Source organism: Eulemur rufifrons, chromosome 14 (assembly GCF_041146395.1).
Source record: "Eulemur rufifrons isolate Redbay chromosome 14, OSU_ERuf_1, whole genome shotgun sequence".
In the NCBI taxonomy this organism is placed as follows: domain Eukaryota; kingdom Metazoa; phylum Chordata; class Mammalia; order Primates; family Lemuridae; genus Eulemur; species Eulemur rufifrons.
The window spans coordinates 31,861,444-31,881,028 of record NC_090996.1 but is presented as its reverse complement, the minus strand read 5'-3'; the positions used below and the strand labels follow the sequence as shown (position 1 = coordinate 31,881,028).

General features: G+C 41.3%; 1 protein-coding gene across 19 annotated transcripts in view; it reads left to right on the top strand.

The window, feature by feature from the left end:
- RBFOX1 (RNA binding fox-1 homolog 1) overlaps positions 1-19,585 on the top strand; it is a 1,926,172-nt gene that overhangs the window by 920,148 nt on the left and 986,439 nt on the right. For 6 of the 19 annotated variants that reach the window (XM_069486177.1, XM_069486175.1, XM_069486161.1 and 3 more), the window contains exon 1: positions 13,321-13,480. The exons of 12 other annotated variants lie outside the window; for them this stretch is intronic. In XM_069486177.1, coding sequence (XP_069342278.1) covers positions 13,436-13,480 — 45 coding nt within the window. In that variant the 5' untranslated portion in view covers positions 13,321-13,435. Of the gene's footprint in view, positions 1-13,320; positions 13,481-13,681; positions 13,841-19,585 lie in introns of those variants that run through there. One more of the 19 variants, XM_069486182.1, reaches the window with a different exon arrangement.

Below are 19,585 nucleotides of genomic sequence, written 5' to 3'. Positions count from 1 at the left end.
CTACTAACATTTATTTAACGAGAATGCTTTGTCATTCTATCATCATTCATTTGAAATACAGGATAGAGAAACCTGACTTAAACACCGTCTGTAGCAGAAATTCCTGCATCCAGGTAGGGCTGGCTGTTTGCTTTAGAGAACATGTCCCATTGTGTACTGCCTGGACAGGTAGAAGGTGAGCAAGTTGAAAAGGTAACATTTGATCCAGGCAGTTATGGTAACAGTTTTCTATTGCTTGAAATTAACCACCTCAATTCATGTGAACTAGTCATTAAATTTGAAGCCCTTAGGTTATTCAGTAAGAAATGTCCCATGTCCTTAAGTACTGAGTTTGACAGTTGATCTCTCTGATGTTTCAATTTGACATTTCTCGTTTTATCTTTATTGTAAAGGTGCATCCTCAGTTTTTCAAATGCATATTTTGGCTTGTGATTATCTCTCAAATTTTTTTAGAGAAATTTTTGTGAAATGGATAAGTCAAAAATTTGTGTTATTTTCGAACATGAGTTCCATCATGGAACCAATGCAGCACAGACAGCTCAAAATATCAAAGAAGTGTTTGGGAAGGATGTGGCTAATGAAAGCACAGTACGGCAACGGTTTGAGAAGTTCTATTCTGGTGATTTTAATCTTGAAAATGAGCCATGTGGGCGACCTGAGACCAAGCTGGATAATGATGAGCCGAAAGCTGTAGTGGAAGCGAATCAATCTCAACATACGTGTGAATTAGCAACAAGGTTTGACATTACTATTCCAACAATATTGGACCATTTGAAACAAATGGGAAAGGTAGAGAAGCTGGATAGATGGGTTCTGCATGAATTAAATGAGTGTCAGAAGAGAAATCATCTCGAAACTTGCCGTTCTTTGCTGTCACGACATAAAAGTGAACCATTTATACCCTGTATTGTTACCTGTGATGAAAAATGGATTCTTTTTGACAATCGCAAGCATTGGCACAATGGTTGGACAAAGATAAAGTGCTAAAACACAGTTCAAAACTGAATATTCATCAAAAAGCATTAATGGTGTCTGTTTGGTGGTCCAGTGCTGATATTATGCACTATAGCTTCATGGAACCTGGTCAACTGATGACGGTAGATGTCTACCACAAGCAACTGGGCAAAACAATGAGGATGCTTGTGAGGAAGCAGCCGAGATTGGTCAATAGAGACAGGCGGATCTTCTTGCAATACAACACTTGACCACATGTCGCACCAAACAATACTCCTCAAACGACGGAGGCTGGAGTTGGAAACTCTGTCATCCACCATATTCACCAGACCTTGCACCCACTGACTACCACTTCTTCCAGGCTTTGGACCACTTCTTACAAGGAAAAATATTCAATTCTCAACAAGATGTGGGAAACACCTTTTGTGATTTCATCACCACTTGCTCTCCAGGCTTCTTCGCTGCTGGTATAAACAAGCTACTGTTAAGATGGCAGAACTGTGTTGATAGTTTAGGTGCAACTTTGATTAATTGTGCTGCTTCTTGGATATGATAAACTACACTTTTGATTCGAAATCTGATATTTCATATTTAATGACCTATATAGTGATATAGAAAAATGTAAACATGGCACAGTCCCATCTTCAGTGCATGTATTCGATCAAATGTGTTTTAAGACTTGATTAGCAACTGAATTCTACCATGTTGGTTTGGACTTTAATAGTTTCAATATCAGAATCTTTCTACTCTTCCATGGTCACTGGCTCTATGTCTACAGCTTCAGCTCTCTATGCTCATCAATTCCAGATGGTCTCTTGCTGTCCTCGAATACAAGACCTATCTATCCATTTGCCTCTTGGGTAACTCTTTCTAGAGCTTTCACAGCCAGTGAACTCACTGTGGCCAGAATAAGCCTCTTATCTTTTCCACATATTTATCCAATGCTCCTGAAGTTGGTCATTGATGCCAGCATACAGTCAGTAACTTGTAACAGAGATCTAGGAGGTGACCTTGGCCTTTTGTCATTTTTGATTCTTTTTTTTTTTTTAAACCATCCCCACTCATACATATCTCCTAGTCATTCAACCAGTCCATTTATAAAATATTTATCATATTCTTCCTTTCCATTATATCCTACTGCCATGTCTTTGTTTATACAAACCCTCATCAACTTTTGGGCTAAAAGAGTCTTCCGATGGATCTTTTGGCTTCAGTTGGTCCGTACTCTACACAGCAGCCAGAGTGGCCTTCTAATGCTGACTGCTTCACTTTCCTTAGAGAGGAACAAAGTCCAAACTCGTTAGCATAACATGCAGGGCCCTTTATTATCTGACCTGTATCTTCTATCCCTGCCTGTTTTTCTAACACCTACCTTGTCTATCAGCTCACCCAAACGACTATGCATGTTTTAAAACCCAACTTAAGCATTGCCACCTTTTGAATTCTCTGCAATATGCCCTCTGTCTTGAGGCAGAACGAGAAGCTCCCTCTACCAAGTAGATGCATAGCACAAATTAATCTGTTCTGCCAATTATTACATGAATGATAATATTAGTTTATATTATAACACCTATTTGTTATTTTCCTTCTCCAACAGACATATTCAGTGTTGTATCTGTAGGCCTAAAGGTGTTCTAAGTACAGTGGGCATTTGTGGAAGTCACGTTCAAAGAGCGAATCCATCGATTATATTTTTGTGACATTCTCAGGTAGGAAGACATCTTTATGATTACAACTGAAAAAAAAAAAGAAAAGAAAAGAAAAAGAAAAACAAAACCTCCAGTGTGAGAGCATTTGTATTTGTTTTAGCACTCCGTGTTCAGGTTGCATTTCTGACAGGCAGGCCCACCAGCTCTGTGCGCGAAAGATCTCGGGCCCCAGGGAGGAGGTTTATTCATCTCAGCCTTGGGATATTTTGCTTTTCTTCAAGGCAGAGGGATCTGGGGACTCCTTTGCAGGCTGGCCATGTCCTGGTGCCATCCCGGCTATGCCTAGAGATTCTAGCAGGGATGGGGAGTGTGGTTGGGGCTTCAGGGGAAGACGACTGGCATCAGAAGCACATAGGAAAAGCGAAGGAAAACAGAACAAAGGAAGAAGGCGTTCAATGGCCAAGGCAACAGCTTTCCCCATCTCTGTCTTTCTCTGCGTCCAAACAGACTCTTGTTCCCGATTATCTCTCTGTCTCTCCACCCATTCCATCCCCTCTCCTTCCTTCTCTACAGACTGTTTCTCTTCATTCGTCATCAGACACCACCAAGAAATCCACCTGATCTTCTAAGTCCTGCTCTTGAAGCTCACCTGCCAATTCCAGATTTCTCAGAGAGACTTTGACGTGATCAGAGAGGGGTATGTGTCTGACCCTGGACCATGGATGGAGGACAGGTTGATGCGGGGCGTGAAGGGAACACTTTCTCTGCAAAAGCCTGCAGGGGTAGGGGAGAGGGCTGGCATCTCTGTGTTGGACTTGGCGGAGGTGTGGGCTGGGCTCCCTCACATGTCCCTGGGGCACCAGCAGCCTTTCCATCTTCTAAAGCCCGAGGAAAGGACACCCCCAAGCATGTGAGAGGTGTACCTCCTTCCTGGGCTTGGCCCCAACCAAATCACGTCGCTGTTCATAGGAGTCTTGTTACATCCTCTTGTTTCCTTTGTGGGGCCACGTACTGCTGACACCTGTAGGGTGCGGGGATTTGGGGACAAGAATGATTGGCAATCTTGATTATGACTTTTTGTCCTCCAAACAGCTTGTCCAGTTTCCTATTTAGGAAACTCAAGGAAAAATTGTTCTGAGGACATTAACATGATCATAAAGGAATATCTCCAAGCAAACTTCTTCCTCCTTTACAAGGTCTTTGCTGGCGTCATGTTCATAAATACCAACGGCAACATCCATACTTCTCCTTTGTGCCCTGTCTTGTGCCCCAGGGCTCCAGGGCACCCTGCCATACCTGGAAATGAAATTTGCCTCCTGCCTCTTAGCTCTCATAGCTCTTCACCTGAATCTTATTTCTAGCTCTACCTACTTGTCTCCTCTGTTTTTCTGGTGATGAGTGGACGTGCATCACCCTCTGAGGCTGGTAGGGTACATATGTGCGTCATTTTTGTAGTGCTACAGTGCAAATCAGGTGGCACACGCTCCATAACTCTTTGAATGAAACAAAAGCAGGACACTGATCTGTGTAACAATAAATGCTAACAACCCCAGAATCTCATCGAAGGTACTCATCTCCATGTACTCCCATCTCACCGCAAGACTTTCTTCCCAGATAACAGGTGCAAAAGTCTGTCCATGTCTTGCTTCTTGTCTGTCTCCTTCCCTAGAACATAAGCACCATGTGGACGATGGTTTCGTCTATCTCGTTGACCCTACATAATCCAGAAAATAAATATTCATTGGGGAAATAAACAAAGACCAACCAAATAAAAATAAACAGAGGCTATTTACTGAGAGCTTGCTGTAGCAAGGGAGTCAGCCGCCATCATGTGCATGTTGGCAGAAACTCAAAGGCAGGCGGAGCAGTAGGAAGGCTTTATGGTGGAAAAAAAGATCGCTTCCGATATGCCCCGACACAAGGCTGTCAGCACAGGGGAGCTGCAGGTGGGCTAACTACTAGAGGGGCTTTCTGTGTGGTTGGTGAATTGTGTGCCCGGGGTCTCTCTGGGTGATTCGAAGTTAGAAGTGAGGACAAAAATTAGGGGAGCTAGTGGTTATTAATCGAGTTCTGATTGTTTGTGAGCCAACCATTATGGGGATTTTTGTTTGGCTTCCTGAACCAGTTACGAGAGGTAGAAGTCTGACTTCCTACAATCCTGACGTGTGGGTAGCAGGCTGGTTTCTTGGGCTGGCTACCGTAGGTAACAAGTTGGTTTTCTGGGCTGATTGCTGCAGATTGTGGGTCAGAGTTCTCTTTTCGTACACGGTCTGGCCAATGTCCATTTGTGTATTCAGTCTCTTGTTGGTGAGAAGGAAGATAAGAAAGGTAGCAAAAGGAAGGAAGGAAGAAAAGGAAGGAAGAAAGGAAAAAGGTTGGGGATGTGATAGTATTATTATCCAATGACTACTATATGGATTCCATTTTGAGCACTTTGATCCTATATTCGTGTCCAGGAGCAACTCATCCCAGAGCTGACATGGCATTTGCTTTTAGGACCCTTTTATCAGATCCCATAGTCCAAAGCTAGAGCACAGGGAAGAAGAAAGAGATTCTTTCCCTGTCAATCGGCCAAACAAGAGCCAAAGGCTTTTGAGGAGGCACTTAAAGAATTTTCAGTTTGCAATTGTGCAGAAGCTGTTGTTCAGGTAATTTAACATTGATTTTAGTTTAAAAGGCAATTAAGACAAAATGGGCAGCCACTAGCCACTTATGTTAAATAAGCTTAGATTTAAATTGCTCCCTATTACCACCTTTGTTTTCTTCGTACGAGCTCCTTTCTGCTAATTTAGCATGCCATGGTGTGTGTGATGCGGTGGCCCAAGTGAGGTAGGTGGATGGAAGAGAGAACCCGGCCAGGGAGATGGTTATCAAAAGAGGAAATAGTTGGCCAAAAATTGTTCCCGGGGTGAGATGGGCTCTCTTCTATATTGCTTCTGGAAATAGGGATTTGTGTAAAGTTCCAGGACTCTGGTTCTTTATATCTAAAAACCTAAAAATGGTGCCCACCTTTTCACTCATCGGTTTCACTTCTAGGTATTTATCCCTGAGATAATGAACAAGCAAGCTCATAACATTAGGGACAAGAATGTCCCTTGTGGCCAGGCGCGGTGGCTCACGCCTGTAATCCTAGCACTTCAGGAGGCTGAGGCGGGAGGCTCATTTGAGGTTGGGAGTTTGAGGCCAGCCTGAATGAGACCCTACAAAAAATAGAAAAATTAGCTGGGTGTGGTGTTGCACACCTGTAGTCCCAGCTATCTGGGAAGCTGAGGCAGGAGAATGGCTTGAGCCCAGAAGTTTGAGGTTGCAGTGAGGTACGATGATACCACCGCACACTAGCCAGGGTGACAAAGTGAGATTGTGTCTCAAAAATAAAACAAAACAAACAAACAAACAAGAATGTCCGTTACAGTGTTATTTAAAATAGAGTACAAGGAAACAGTGTATCACTACAGTGGATTGGCAAGAGTGATGTTATGATTTTTTTGTTGTTGTTACAGCAGAAAATGTTCATGATATGAACAAAGCCAAAAAGATTGTAAGGCAGTTTATATGGTAAAATGCCAATTGTGTGCTTCTGTTTTTTTAAGTTATATATGCAATGAAAAATGTCTGAGTGGATGGATTTGCAACAAAGTATTACATGCAGCTCTCTCTGGGTGGTAAAATAACCAGTGACTTTTTCCTGTGCTTAACCAAATTTTCTAAACACTCCACAGTGAACGCTCATTGGTTTTATAATTATAAAACACATGGAAAACACCATTTGGTTGTGATGCTGAAGAGCCTTCCTCTCGGCCGTGTGCCTGATTCATGCCATCGCAAGGATGAGGCTGTGCGTACATGCTAAATTATGAGGAGGTGGATTGCAGGCTCATTTGCAATAATTCTGTTTCTTGCATGAACAAAGTCTGCTAAGCTTTACTAAGGAGGGTCATTCACCTGGTCCTAGCTTAAAGGTGGAAGGTGAATCATTCTGTAGAGAACGCTTTTCAAATATGCCCAGGTGATTCATGCATTTGTCTATTAGGAAATGTGGTCATTTGCCAGCAAACACTGTAGAGCTAATGGGATTCATTTAGGAATATAACCACAACAAGTCTACCATAAATCGTATGTTCTCCCATCTCAATATGCTTCATTAAGCTCACCTTTCTTAATGCAACTGGATTATTAGGTGTCAGGACAAAGAAAATCATTAGGTCCCACTGTTCTAACCCTGCAAAGTACCAATGTGGTTGCTATGTAATTTTATGTTTTTTTCAGATGGAGCCTGCTTTGTGCTTTTCTATTGGAAAATATTTTCAAACTGGTAAGGAAGCAATATTGCTGTATTGTGAGGCATATCTCAGTAGGTCATTACCATACCATCTAGCAGGAAGGATAATCTATGTCGCATTTTACTTCAAGGATAAGATTGATTTTTATAAAAATCTTTAGGGCATTGAGGCTTAACATTTTGTTTTTGGTTTTTTGTTTTTGTTTTTTTTTTTTCCTCTGAAGAAGCAATTAGATGTTGGAGTTTTCCAGAAATGTTAGGTGAGTGTAAAACAAACCTTGATGTTTTTGTTTTTGAAGGTTTTATCATCCAACATGTCAAGAGAAAAGGCAGTTCCCAGGTGAGAAAATTGATACTGGCACAATGTCAGTCATCAGCACTCACATGGCCAGGGGGTTCCGCCCTCTTAATATGTTTCCATCTATTTGGAAAATTGAGAAATACAGGAAATAATAAAGAACAAAGGAAGAAGCGCCTATATTTCCACCACCAAGAACTACCCATTTTGAATATCTTTCGAGTATGTGTGTATATACATGTGCATAGAAATACACACACACAGATACTTTTAAAAATGGTATATGTGGTATATACACACCATTGACACTTAAAACAAGGTATACATACATACAGACGCACTTTGGAAATAGTGTGGGTCTAGTTCTGGATCACTACAATGAAGTGAGTACCACAATGAAGGGAGTCACACGAATGGTTTGGTTTCCCAGTGCAAAAAAAGTTATGTTTACAACATACTGTAAACTATTAAGTGTGCAATCATATTGTGTCTAAAAAAATGATGTGCATACCTTAATTAAAAAATACTTTATTGCTAGAAATTGCTAACAATCCTCTGAGCCTTCAGCAGATCATAATCTTTTTGCTGGTGGAGGGTCTTGTCTTGATGTGGGCGACTGCTGGCTGATCGGGGGTGGTTGCTGAAGGGGTAGCTGTGACAATTTCTTAAAATAAGACAATGGTGAAGTGTGCTGCATAGATTGACTCTTCATTTCATGAAAGATTTCTCTGTGCCCTACAGAGAAATCTGTGCCCTGCAGATAAATGTCTGACAGCATTTTATCCACAGCAGAACTCCTTTGAAAATTGGAGTCAATCCTCTCAAACCCTGCCGCTGCTTTATCAACTCAGTTTATGGAATATTCTAAATCCTTTGTTGTTATATCAGCACTGTTCACAGAATCTTCACCAGGAGTAGATTCCATTTTAAGAATTCACTCTCTTTGCTCATCCAAAGAAGCAACTCCTCAACTGGTTAAGTTTTATCGTGAGATTGCAGCAGTTCAGTCCCGTCTTCAGGCTCCACTTCTCATTCTAGTTCTCTCACTATTTCCACACCATCCACAGTTACTTCCTCCCCTGAAGTTTTGAACCTCTCAATGTCATCCAAGAGGGTTGGAATTAACTTCTTCCATGCTCCTGTTATGTTAATATTTTTACCTCTTCCCATGAATCATGAATGTGCTTAAGGGCATCTAAAATAGAGACTGCTTTCCAAAAGGTTTTCAATTTACTTTACCCATATCCACCAGAGGAATCATTATCTATGGCAGCTGTAGTTTTACAAGATGCATTTCTTAGATATTAACACTTAAAAGTCAAAATGAGTCCTTGATCCATGGGTTGCAGAATGCCTGCTATGTTAGCAGGCATGAACACAACCTTCATCTCCTTGTACATCTCCATCAGAGTTCTTAGGTGACCAGGTGCATTGTCAATGAGCAGTAATATTTTGAAAGGAATCTTGTCTTTTTTCTGAGCAGTAGGTCTCAACAGTGGTCTCAAAATATTCAGTAAACCATGCTGTGAATAGATTTTCTGTCACCCAGGCTTTGTTCTTCCATTTATAGAGCAGAGGAAGAGTAGATTTAGCAGCATTCTTAAGGGCCCTGGGATTTTCAGAATGGTAAATGAGCGCTGGCTTCCACTTAACATCACCAGGTGCATTAGCCCTTAACAAGAGGGGCTCATCCTTTGAAGCTTTGGAGGCAGGCATGGACTTCTCTTCTCTAGGTATGAAAGTCGTAGATGGCATCTTTTTCCAATAGAAAGGCCGTGGAGTCTACATTGAGAATCTGTTGTTTAGCGTAGCCGCCTTCAGCAATGATCTTAGCTATATCTTTTGGATAACTTGCTGCAGCTTCTACATTAGCACTTGCTATTTCCCCTTGTGCTTTTATGTTATGGAGACAGCTTCTTTCCTTAAACCCCATGAACCAACCTCTGCTAGCTTCAGATTGTTCTTGTGCAGCTTCCTCACCTCTCTCAGCCTTCCTAGAATTAAAAAGAGTTAGGGCCTTGGTTTAATTAGGCTTTGGCTTAAGACAATGTTGTGGCTGGTTTGACCTTGTATTCATACCACTCAAACTTTCTCCATATCAGCAACAAGGCTATTTCACTTCCCTATCATTGGTGTTTTCACTGGAGTAGCACTTTTAGTTTCCTTTGAGAACTTTTCCATTACATTCACAACCTGGCCAACTATTTGGCACAAGAGGCCTAGTTTTGGCCCATGTCAGCTTTTGACATGCCTTCTTCACTATGCTTAATCAGTTCTAGCTTTTGATTTACAGAGAAACACAGACCTGCAACTCTTCCTTTTCCTTGAAAACTTTAGAGGCCTTTGGGGGTTAATTGGCCTGATTTCTATATTGTATCTCAGAGAATAAGGAGGCCCCAAGGACAGGGAGAGAGATGGGGGAATGGCCAGTCGGTGGAGCAGGCAGAACACAAACAACATTTATCTATTGTTAGTCATCTTATGTGGACATGGTTCATGGAGACCCAAAATTATTATCAGTAGTAACATCCAAGTTTAGGGATCACAGAACACCAGAAGAGGTATAATAATAATGAAAAAGTTTGTAATACTGTGAGAATTACCAAAATGTGACATAGAGGCACAACGTGGGTGAGTGCTGTTGGAAAACCTTGCTCGAGGCAGGGTTGCCACAAACGTTCAATTTGTAAAAAGCACAATATCTGCAAAGTGCAATAAAGTTAAGCACAGTAAAACAAGGTATGCCTGTGTGTGTGTGTGTGTGTGTGTGTGTGTATAACTTTAAAGGTCTCATACACAAACCTTCTAAAAAGGTATGTATGTTTGTGAGTGTATACATTTATATACATACACACTTTTCATTTAAAACGAGTTATATATATGTATACATATCACCTTTTTTAAAAGTATAAAACCAATAGACAAGTGTTCTCTTAAAAGAAAAGATGGACACTCAACCTCCACTATCAAAATTAGTCCCCTTCCTCTAGCTCTAGAGATAACACTATTATGAATTTGAGGCCCATTCTTCTAGACCAGGGACCAGCGAACTTGTTCCCTAAAGGGCCAGGTCGTCAACATTTGAGGCTTCCTGGGCCACTTGTCCTTTCACAGCTACTCCACTCTGCAGTCGTTGAGCAAAAGCAGTTATAGGCGATGTGCAAACCAATGGGCATAGCTGTGTTTCAATAAAACCTCGTTCATGGACACTGAAATCTGAATTTCTCACATTTTTCACACATCACAAGAATAGTATTCTTCCGATTTTTTTTAACCATTTAAAACATGAAAAGCATTTTTAGCTAGCAGACCCTATGAAAACAGAAGTAGCTAAATTTGGGCCTAAGGCTATAGCTGGCCATTCCCTGTTTTGGAATGTTTTCTGTATTTTCACAAATAGTTATATATCTTAAAAAAAAATCTATAATATTTTATTGATGAATTTCCTTTCATGAATGGTATCATAGTGTATGAGTCATTTGAAACTTGTGTTTTCATCTCAGCAATTTTCAAACTGAGAAATATATGTATATATAGTTGTACTAAGTAATGTGTATCTTTATTTCTATACATTCATATCCAAATCTGTGTGGTTATAGATGTATGTACATGAGGCTGCCGTTGCTTCTTTTCACAGCTATATAGTATTCTATTGTAGGATATACCATATTTTTTATGCCATATGGGTATTTAGTTTGCCTTTTTGCTCCCTTTTTATTATCTGAGCAGTGGCAGTTTTATCCATGAGCATGTCTTGTATGTGTGCTTTCTAGGGCAGATGTTAGAAGTCGAGCTGTGCAATTACAAGATGTGCACATGTTCCTTTTTAAATAAGTTACTGGTAAAGCAGCTTCCAGAGTGACAGTACCAATTTAGAGTGCCCACGAGAGACTCTCCTGTCACTCTTGGTTTTGGGGACTTCATCCACTGCTGCTTTCCTTATGAGGTGGGAGCAAGGAAACGGCCTCTGTATCATCGGGTCTTGTCGCTACAGATGCTAGTGTGGACCTTTATTTCCCTTTGGGTGAGTGCAGACGCTGTTTTAACTCTTTGCTGTGTCACTTACACGGGAGAATAGCAATTTATATCAATAACCAGGTCTGGCAACATCTGCCAAGGTTGTCACACTCTGTGATTAAATAGCCATATGTGCTGGAGAACGTGGGGACAGTGGGGTTGTAATTAGGGTTTGCTGTCTCTCCGTTGGCCACCCCCACCACGCTCCAGTTCGGATAACCTTGCTTTTGTGAGCCGATCTGTGAATCAAATTATTCCACTGGGAATGCCAGTTTGTGCTGTGATAATAACAAAGCTTTTGTATTTGTGAATCTCTGTAATTACACAGGGTTCTGGTTAAGCAAAAGTCTAAACACCATTTTGCCATTTTACCTGATGCTGTTGAAAACCATGTCCAGGGGATGATACAAGGAAGTTAACTTTTAAAATCATCAGGGAGTATAGTATATTCTGCACCGTGTCATCATTGTGAAATACAGTTTTACCTAATGTTATCTTAGCGCTCTTTAAATGCCACTGCCCCCAGGAAAGGCAGACAGAGAGAACACACATAAAGTTTTCTTAGCTCCGCAAGGAGAAAATTAAACACTGTATTAATGCCATATTAAAAACACACTTAATGCACAGAAGAAAAAAAAAAAACACAACCCTCCTTATTTTGTTACTGGTGTGACAGAGATGGATGATCGTTATGTAAGGACTTGGCATGTTCCAAAAAAACTGGAACTATTGCCTCTGGGTATGGAGCTGTAATAAATTGGAAAATAAATATTTGAAAGATTTATTAGCATTTTAATATTTGCTTACCAATATATAAAATCCTAATCAGCTGTGCACAGACCTTTAACTAAAATAAAGTCCCCAAGAAGATGACACAGGAAGCCAATGAATATTTCACTCACTGTTAATCAAATATAGGATGGATATATGTACTTGAAACTTTCTTCCACTAATAGGACTTTCCTGTTCAACTGATCAGTGCTTGAAGAAGCAAGGCCATCTTAATGCATATAGCTTGCAGTTATCACTGTAAAATAAAAAGAAAAAAAAAGTAACAACTGGTTTTTCTAATTCAAAAGTCTCACTCCCAGCTAGTCAATAGTTTGGTCCCTCCCAAAACCAACACTTAAGTTGGGGATAGCTAGCACCTGGTGGAACTCAGGCCTATTTGCCAAAAAGAAAACAAAGCAAAACAACCAGGAAAGAAAGAAAACAAAATAGATCCATGAGGACTTTTTTTGGGGGGGCGGGGGGGATTTTACTTTGATGCCATTATTATTCAAGGCAAACACATTTAAAAGGTGATCTCTAAAGTCCAAGAGGAGACAACAGATGTTTTCCTCCTGAAGGCAGGCTAGATGGAGTGTTCTCGATTTAGTACATAATTGGAAGAAGATTTGAGATCCCTGAGCTTTCACTCCTAAATAAAGTACACCTGCTTCTTGGAGGTAGGTGGAGGTAGCAGGGAAGAAAGCACATCAGCTGTGTGGGGTGGGGGCGTGGGGTCTTCCATCTTTGCTAGGTGAGGTAGCACACTGGAAGTCATAAATACCGTCCCGTGGACGTTTTGAATAATGCAGGGGTAGCGTAAGTAATTGGAAGTGCTTATATCCCGCCTTTAGACATTTGATTGCTTGTGAGTTAAAATTGGTTGTCAAGTGCGGACTCAGGGGACCGTGCAAGGTGCCCTATTCTGTCATGTGGTACATATTTAATGCCTGAAAGAACAAGGGAAGGGACACGTGCGGGAGAGAGAGAGAGAGAGAGGGCGAGCGGAGATATTGCTGCCAGCTGGGTGCTTTGCAAGTGCTTCAGAAGCGTGGGGGCGGGACCCACGCAGCCTCGGCACCTACTTCCTTCCCAGAGCTGCAAGACTTTGCAAACACGTTGGGCGGCTCACTTGGCGAGCGTTTTGGCGCGGACCGAGGCCGAGGCCGCCCGGGGAAAGCTGGACCCGTGGACCCAGGCGCGGCGCCGCGGTGGCCTCCCTTTGTGTGCACCCAGGGTGTTGATTGCCTCCTCGAGCGGGTCGCTCGCTCTCGTGCCCGCGCGCCTGGGGCGTTCTGCACCTGCTGGCGGCCGTGCCAGGCAGCCCCAGCGAGCGAAGGCGAGGCGCGCACGACAGATGACTTGGAGTCATTTACATTGCTAGCACGTGGGTGCCGTTTGCTGTTGCCTCGGACTTCTCCCGTGTTGTGCTCTCCCGGTGAGGAAACAGGCGGCACTTTGCAGCCGACGATGAAATCCTGGCAGCTAATTGCAGTCGTGGGAGATGCCCTTCAGGTAAGGCAAGCGAGGAAGGCTCTAAAACACTGTCAGGGGAGGAGGGAGAGAGGGAGGGCGGGAGAGGGAGAGGAGGCAGCTTGTGCAGAAGCTTCCCAAAGCCCACTGACTCTGCGGGAGGGGGTTGCAGAGGGACGGGGGCGGGCGACAGGGGGAGGAGTGTGCAAATTGACATTTTTGGCTGCCTGTGGCAGAGGAGGCGCCGTCAGCCGCTGTCCAACGTTAGCGCAGGGACGGTGGCGGCGTGTGCGCCTCCGCGGCTGCTGATTAGAACAGGGGACTTGGCCGCCGCCGGAACCGGGAGACCCACAGCCGCGATGGAGGGATGAGGCTGCGTTTGCAGCGGGTGCACGGGACACGGTATGTACGCCCGGCTCCGGGGACCTCGCAGGCTGTGCAGGGGCTCGCCCTGAGCGCCCCGAGGGGGCCCGGACGCCTGGAGAGGGCGAGGGGGCCGTTTAGAGGGACTGGGGAGCCCGGAGATGCATCGATTTTTCTTTCCCGACTGGAAGTTGGTGGGTAACTTCATTGCCAATGCTCATTGGCTCCGTTTAACTTTATTCCCGGAGATGAATAAGCGTTTATTAAGAACCGATGTGCAAGTCCCAATAGGCTAGCAACGGCTTTGCGAGAGATGCGCGGCTCTTTAAATGAGAGGTTTGGGGAATGAGTGGCCAGATGGGTCGTGCATGTGGAAAGTTGGCACGCTCACGTTGCAGCGGGCGTGTGTGCGCGCGTGTGTGCATATGCGTTGCACGTCTGTGTAAACATGTCTCCCGTGCCAGCGGTGCTGGTGTACTCGCTCTCCACTCCCAGGGAAGAGAGATTCGGTTGACAATACTGAATATGCTCTGACTCGAGAAACCAGCTCTGTACCATTTTAGTAAATGGAATGAGAGTTGCTGTTCTGGAGAGATCAAAGGAGGGGGAATGTGTTTTGCCTTCTAAAAGCGATGGCATCAACTGCCAGGCTTTTTTAAAAATACCCAAAGTGTTGAACACGACATTTCGTCAGACTAGAAAGGATCATCTGGAAGTCTCAATCTCAGCCGATTCCTCTAGCCTATTCTCAGACTACAGTGAAATTGGGGGGTTTGTTTATTTCTTTTGACAAAAGAGCTGCGTCCTCCCCCTTCCTACTGAAGAGGGATCCAAGGGGGGGAATTCTGAATCCAAAAGTTTTGTTGGCGCTATCATCTTAGTAACGTTTTATTAAATTATTTGCTACATGAGTCACTCTCTGAGCATCTTTGGATATCTCATTTACTCATTGTTGACATGATTTTAATTTTGGTCACAGAAAGGAATGCGGTTTATAATCGAAGCAGTAAAAAAAAAATGATTGTGTAATCATCTCTTGATTTGGGTAGTTGCGTGGTGCATTCTATACCTTAAGACTATAAAATCTTGCTCAAACGTGTTCCCTATTTTTGATCAAAATGTGTGCTCGGAAAATCCAAACGTTATGAGTAAAAATGTGTGTGTGGGCCGGAGTGACTAGCGTTTGTGGTTTGCTACGATCAAGTTTGCAGAGGGTTGTTCTTCCAGGAAGTAAACTCAAGTCAGCAACAGCTTCTTACCACTCAGGTTCACAGGGATGGATGCAGGCAGCGTTCAGCATTTTCACAGAAGCAGCAAGATTTTCCAACTCCTATCTGCGCAAGGACTCCCCACACATGCCCATGCCTCGCCCATGTTAGAATGCTCAGATTACGAAGATGGAATTCTTCTCTGAAGAGGTGGAGGGGGTAATTGGAGGGGTTCCTCCCTCCCTCTCTCTCCTTCCCTCTTTCCTCTCCTTTTTATCCATCTGTGTCTCTTTGCCTCTGTCTTTATCATTGTTCGTAGAGCACAGAAATCTTTTCAGATATCTTCCGCTACATTTTTTAAACAAATATTTTGCATCCTGAAGGATAATCGGAATGTGTGTTTTTTTTGGGGGGGGGGAATTCTCTGCTCACACAAGAATTATTTAGTATCAAGCAATTCTACTGTACACTGGTTTTATAAAAAGTGAATATTCAAACTTTTCTTGTCATTTCATTTTAACCAAGCAACTCTTGGAAAAGGCTTTTACTACGTGGAAAGAAAGCTGTATTTTTGTTATCGCCAAATGAGGGATTGTACAAAAGTGCTCTTTGTCTCTTATTACTTTACTGGGCTAGGCATATTTTCACATTTGTCTGTTGAAACTTTATCCCTCAAACTTCTATTTTTCCTATTACTTGTCTTCATTTTAGAGTCTGGATTCATTTCAATCTGTATTTACTCGGACTTGGTAGAAACAACCATCAGTGCTGACTTGTGGGCCGGCTTATTGAAGTACAACAAAAGTAGTTAATTTTTTTTTTATTTGATTGTGTTTCTTTTTGCTCTTAAAAAGGACCAGCTGATCACTTTCATTTCTTTTTTTTTCTGTCTCTCCACGAGAAGTACCATACAAAAGTTGAAGCAGAGCTCAGTAAAGGGCTTTTTGCAACAATTGGCTTCTTCTAAATTATAGTTGCAAAATTTTGAAAATATATTATGATGTTTTATGATACTATATGACATGTATTGCCATAGTTTGAGAATCAGAGTACGTATTCCTTATTGTCCTTAAGTATAGAGAACCTGGTTGAATGGGTCAATCTCGAACGTAAATATTACCACATCCAGTGAAAGGTAAATTTGGTCTTGTTTTTTTGTCTTCAGTTGCAATTTTTATATTATGTTTTGAGCAAAATTGACAAGTGGAAAGTAGGTAAAAAACAAAATATATGAAATACATTGTTTAATTTTTAGCTTTTATTTTTAAATTTCACATGTGTTAGTCTTGAAGTTATCACAGAGGGAGTCGAAGTAAGTTCCTTGAGAGTAATTCTAATGGAATTATAATGAACCTTTTTTCTATGAGTCTTTAATCTCCATCTTATGTTGATTTTATGACAAACATAAATGGGAGGGGAGAGCACAGACCCTTAAAGTGGTTTTTTGTGTGTTTTTTTTTTTTTTTTTTACATTTTAGACTTTATTTTGCTATAGATCCCAAAACATTGAATCTTTGTATTTCTGGATTTACACTTTTATTTGTTTGTTTTTAATTTCAGAATATTATGGGGGGAAAGGTTTTGGTTATGTGGATTGCTTTCGGACTGCTTGAGACAAAGTTACAAGGGTGCCCATCACCCAGATAGTGTACATCATACCGGTTAGGTATGGTTTCACCCATCCCCTCATTCTTTTGTTTGTTTTCTTTCGTTTTCATGCAGGGTTGAGCAGTTGTGTATCTTACGGGCAAAAGTAAACAGGAACAAATAAGAGAATGAAGAATTTTGTAATTGTGCTTTTGATTTATGTGGATTAAATCATATATATCCAGGATAGCAGTCTTGAGGATTTGATATTCGTGCTATACCGTCTACACTTGCACGGTACTAAGAGAAAGAAATAAATCTTTAAAAGTCAGCATTTAATACTTGGTGCTTGGCATGGAAACCATTGTATATTAAATTATTCAGTAACTATAATGCCCCAAACAGTTTTCAGGTTTTTTTTATTAATATAAATAAAGTTTATATGAAAAGTTGTGGGATTTCTGTGTGTGCGTGTTTGCCCAAAAGGCCGAAACAGCTTATGTCAGCTATAGCAACTCGTTTTTGATTCAGCAAAACTAGGTTATGAATTCAAGCAATTAAAAATGACAAAAAGCCCAATTTCACTGCCTAAATTAATACGCTTCCAATTTTTCCTGCTCCATAAAAATTTCAAAGTGTTCTTTCTGGTTAGGTGCTTGCATAATCTATAGGGTATTGAAGGGTCTCCATTTCACGTTTGCTTATGATGTCTGAATACTTTGAAGTTGCTAATGTAAATAGGATCAATGGCACATTCTTAACAATTGCAATTCTTGCAATTTTGTATTTGCAAGTTCTCATGAAATTATTTTGATTCGGTTTAAAGGAAAAGGAAGACAAGCAATAGTTTCCTAGCGTTTATGGATGGTGAATGATCTTTCAGCTAGTTCCAATATCACAAAGGCCAGAGAAGACTTTTCAAGAAATGATGTAATTATGGTAGAAATAGTGTATCCAGCTTCTAAAGATGGCAGTGATATATGTATTTTTTTTCTTATGCAATGGTGGGCATGTTTATTACTTTTTCTCTATTTCTAAAAAAAGTAAAGTCTAGAATTCTGGATTCATGCTTCTCTAATTAGCCGAAGCTCACTGTTCTTTAAAATGGTCCTTTGTTTTTTCCCCTACAGAGTAATTAGCAGTCCAAACCAGCCACATTGAATTATCTACAGTTTTTGGTTCGCTGGTGAAATTTTTGAACCTGGTTTGAATTACCTTGATGACACAAAGAGCCTACACAAACACACATAAGCAATCAAGAAGCCTGTCTACTTTGACCATTTACCCCATGCTTCCAATTCAACGGGGAAAAACAACAACCTAACAAGTCAAGGTGCTCTATTTGCCCAGCATTTGCTTTGCAAAGAGGACCTCTTGATGACTGTATATTATGGAGGCCTCTGCTTGCCCTCAGTTTTTCTTTATAATTCTGCATCTATGTTTACTACATTACTATTGATGTATTTCTTTGTTGTTTAATTGAAACCTCTACTTACTAGGAAATCAGTTGCTTCTCTGCTAAGGAGATGGGAGTCACAGTTTTATCCGTTGTAGTTGGATGCCTAGAGGTCTTCCATTTTTATTATAATGATGAGGCTGAGGCTGTGATAACCTATCAACAATTACAATAATAACAATATCATGTGGTTTTCTTCCCGGGCACTTACTAATTGGCTCTGGGTATCAGGCGTTGGGCTGGGAGCTTTAACATGTTTTCTGTGGTACTTACCATACTCTGCAAGGTGGGTATTGCTATGCCTAATTTAGAGCTGGGAAAGCCATCTTCCAGCTTTTCTTATAATTTGAAAAGGTGATTAGAGTCCAGAATTTTCTGATTCCAGTATACCAAGATGCCACTGAAATTTACTAATCTAAATTTAGAAAGATACACACAATAAGTACTTACCAGATACCCTAGGCTGGTGGTTCTCAACCAGGAACAGTTTGCTCCCCCAACCCATAACAACACGTGACAACATGTTGGGGACATTTTGGTTTTCACCATTGGGCAGGGATTGTTACTGGCATCGAGGGGGTAGAAACCAGGGATGCTGCTAACTTCCTATGATACACAGGGCGGGTCCCACCCCACAAACAACAAGGAATCATGTGGCCCACAGTGCCAACAGTGCCAAGGTTGAGTGATCATACCCCATGCAATATCGTGATAGTATGACTAATATATACACAGTCTGACTTTTCAAGGCAGTAGATAAGGTTCATGAATTTCAGTTATTAAACTTTGAAAATCTCTGATTGGATGCTGTGAACAGGACCATGATGGAAAATCAGAAGGTCCATATTTCCTTACAATGTGAGATTAAAATTGTTACAGCTGCTTACTTTGAAAATCTTTCCTTATAAATATGATGTGGGTCATTGTGATTTTAAGTGCCTATTTTTTTCCCAATTTACTTAGTGTTACGTCAGACAAGTGCTGGAAAATAATTTCTTTCCATGGTACTGATGTCAATAGAAGAGAAAAGTAACATCAATAAATGATTTATGGAAAAGCAAATCTAAGAACCTTCCCATGTAGCCCTTCTTCTTCCTCAGTATTCAAATGGCATTATTTCTTTCTCATCTTTAAATGCTTGGCATGTAGGCATATTTGCTCATTTGTTTAAATAAACACTTAAATAGTGTTTCATATTTGCCAAGCACTGTTGTAAACGATTTAAAATGTCAATTAATTTAATATTTAGGACAAGCCTAGGTGGTTGGTATTGATACTGTCTGCTTTTTACAGAGCGAGAATTGAGGCCCAGAGAAGTTGAGTAATTTGTCTGAGGTCACACAGCTTCTAAGTGGCAGAGCTAGGATTTAAACTCCAAAGTCTGTGCTCCTAGCCACTTTGCCATGATTAATAATTGGAGTTTCTAAATGTGCAGAAGCATAATTGTTCAGGTAATACTTCAGTTTTGAAACAAAAGGCATTTTTAAGTTTCATTTGGGGGTGGTTGATTAAGAAAACTAACTTAACTGTTCT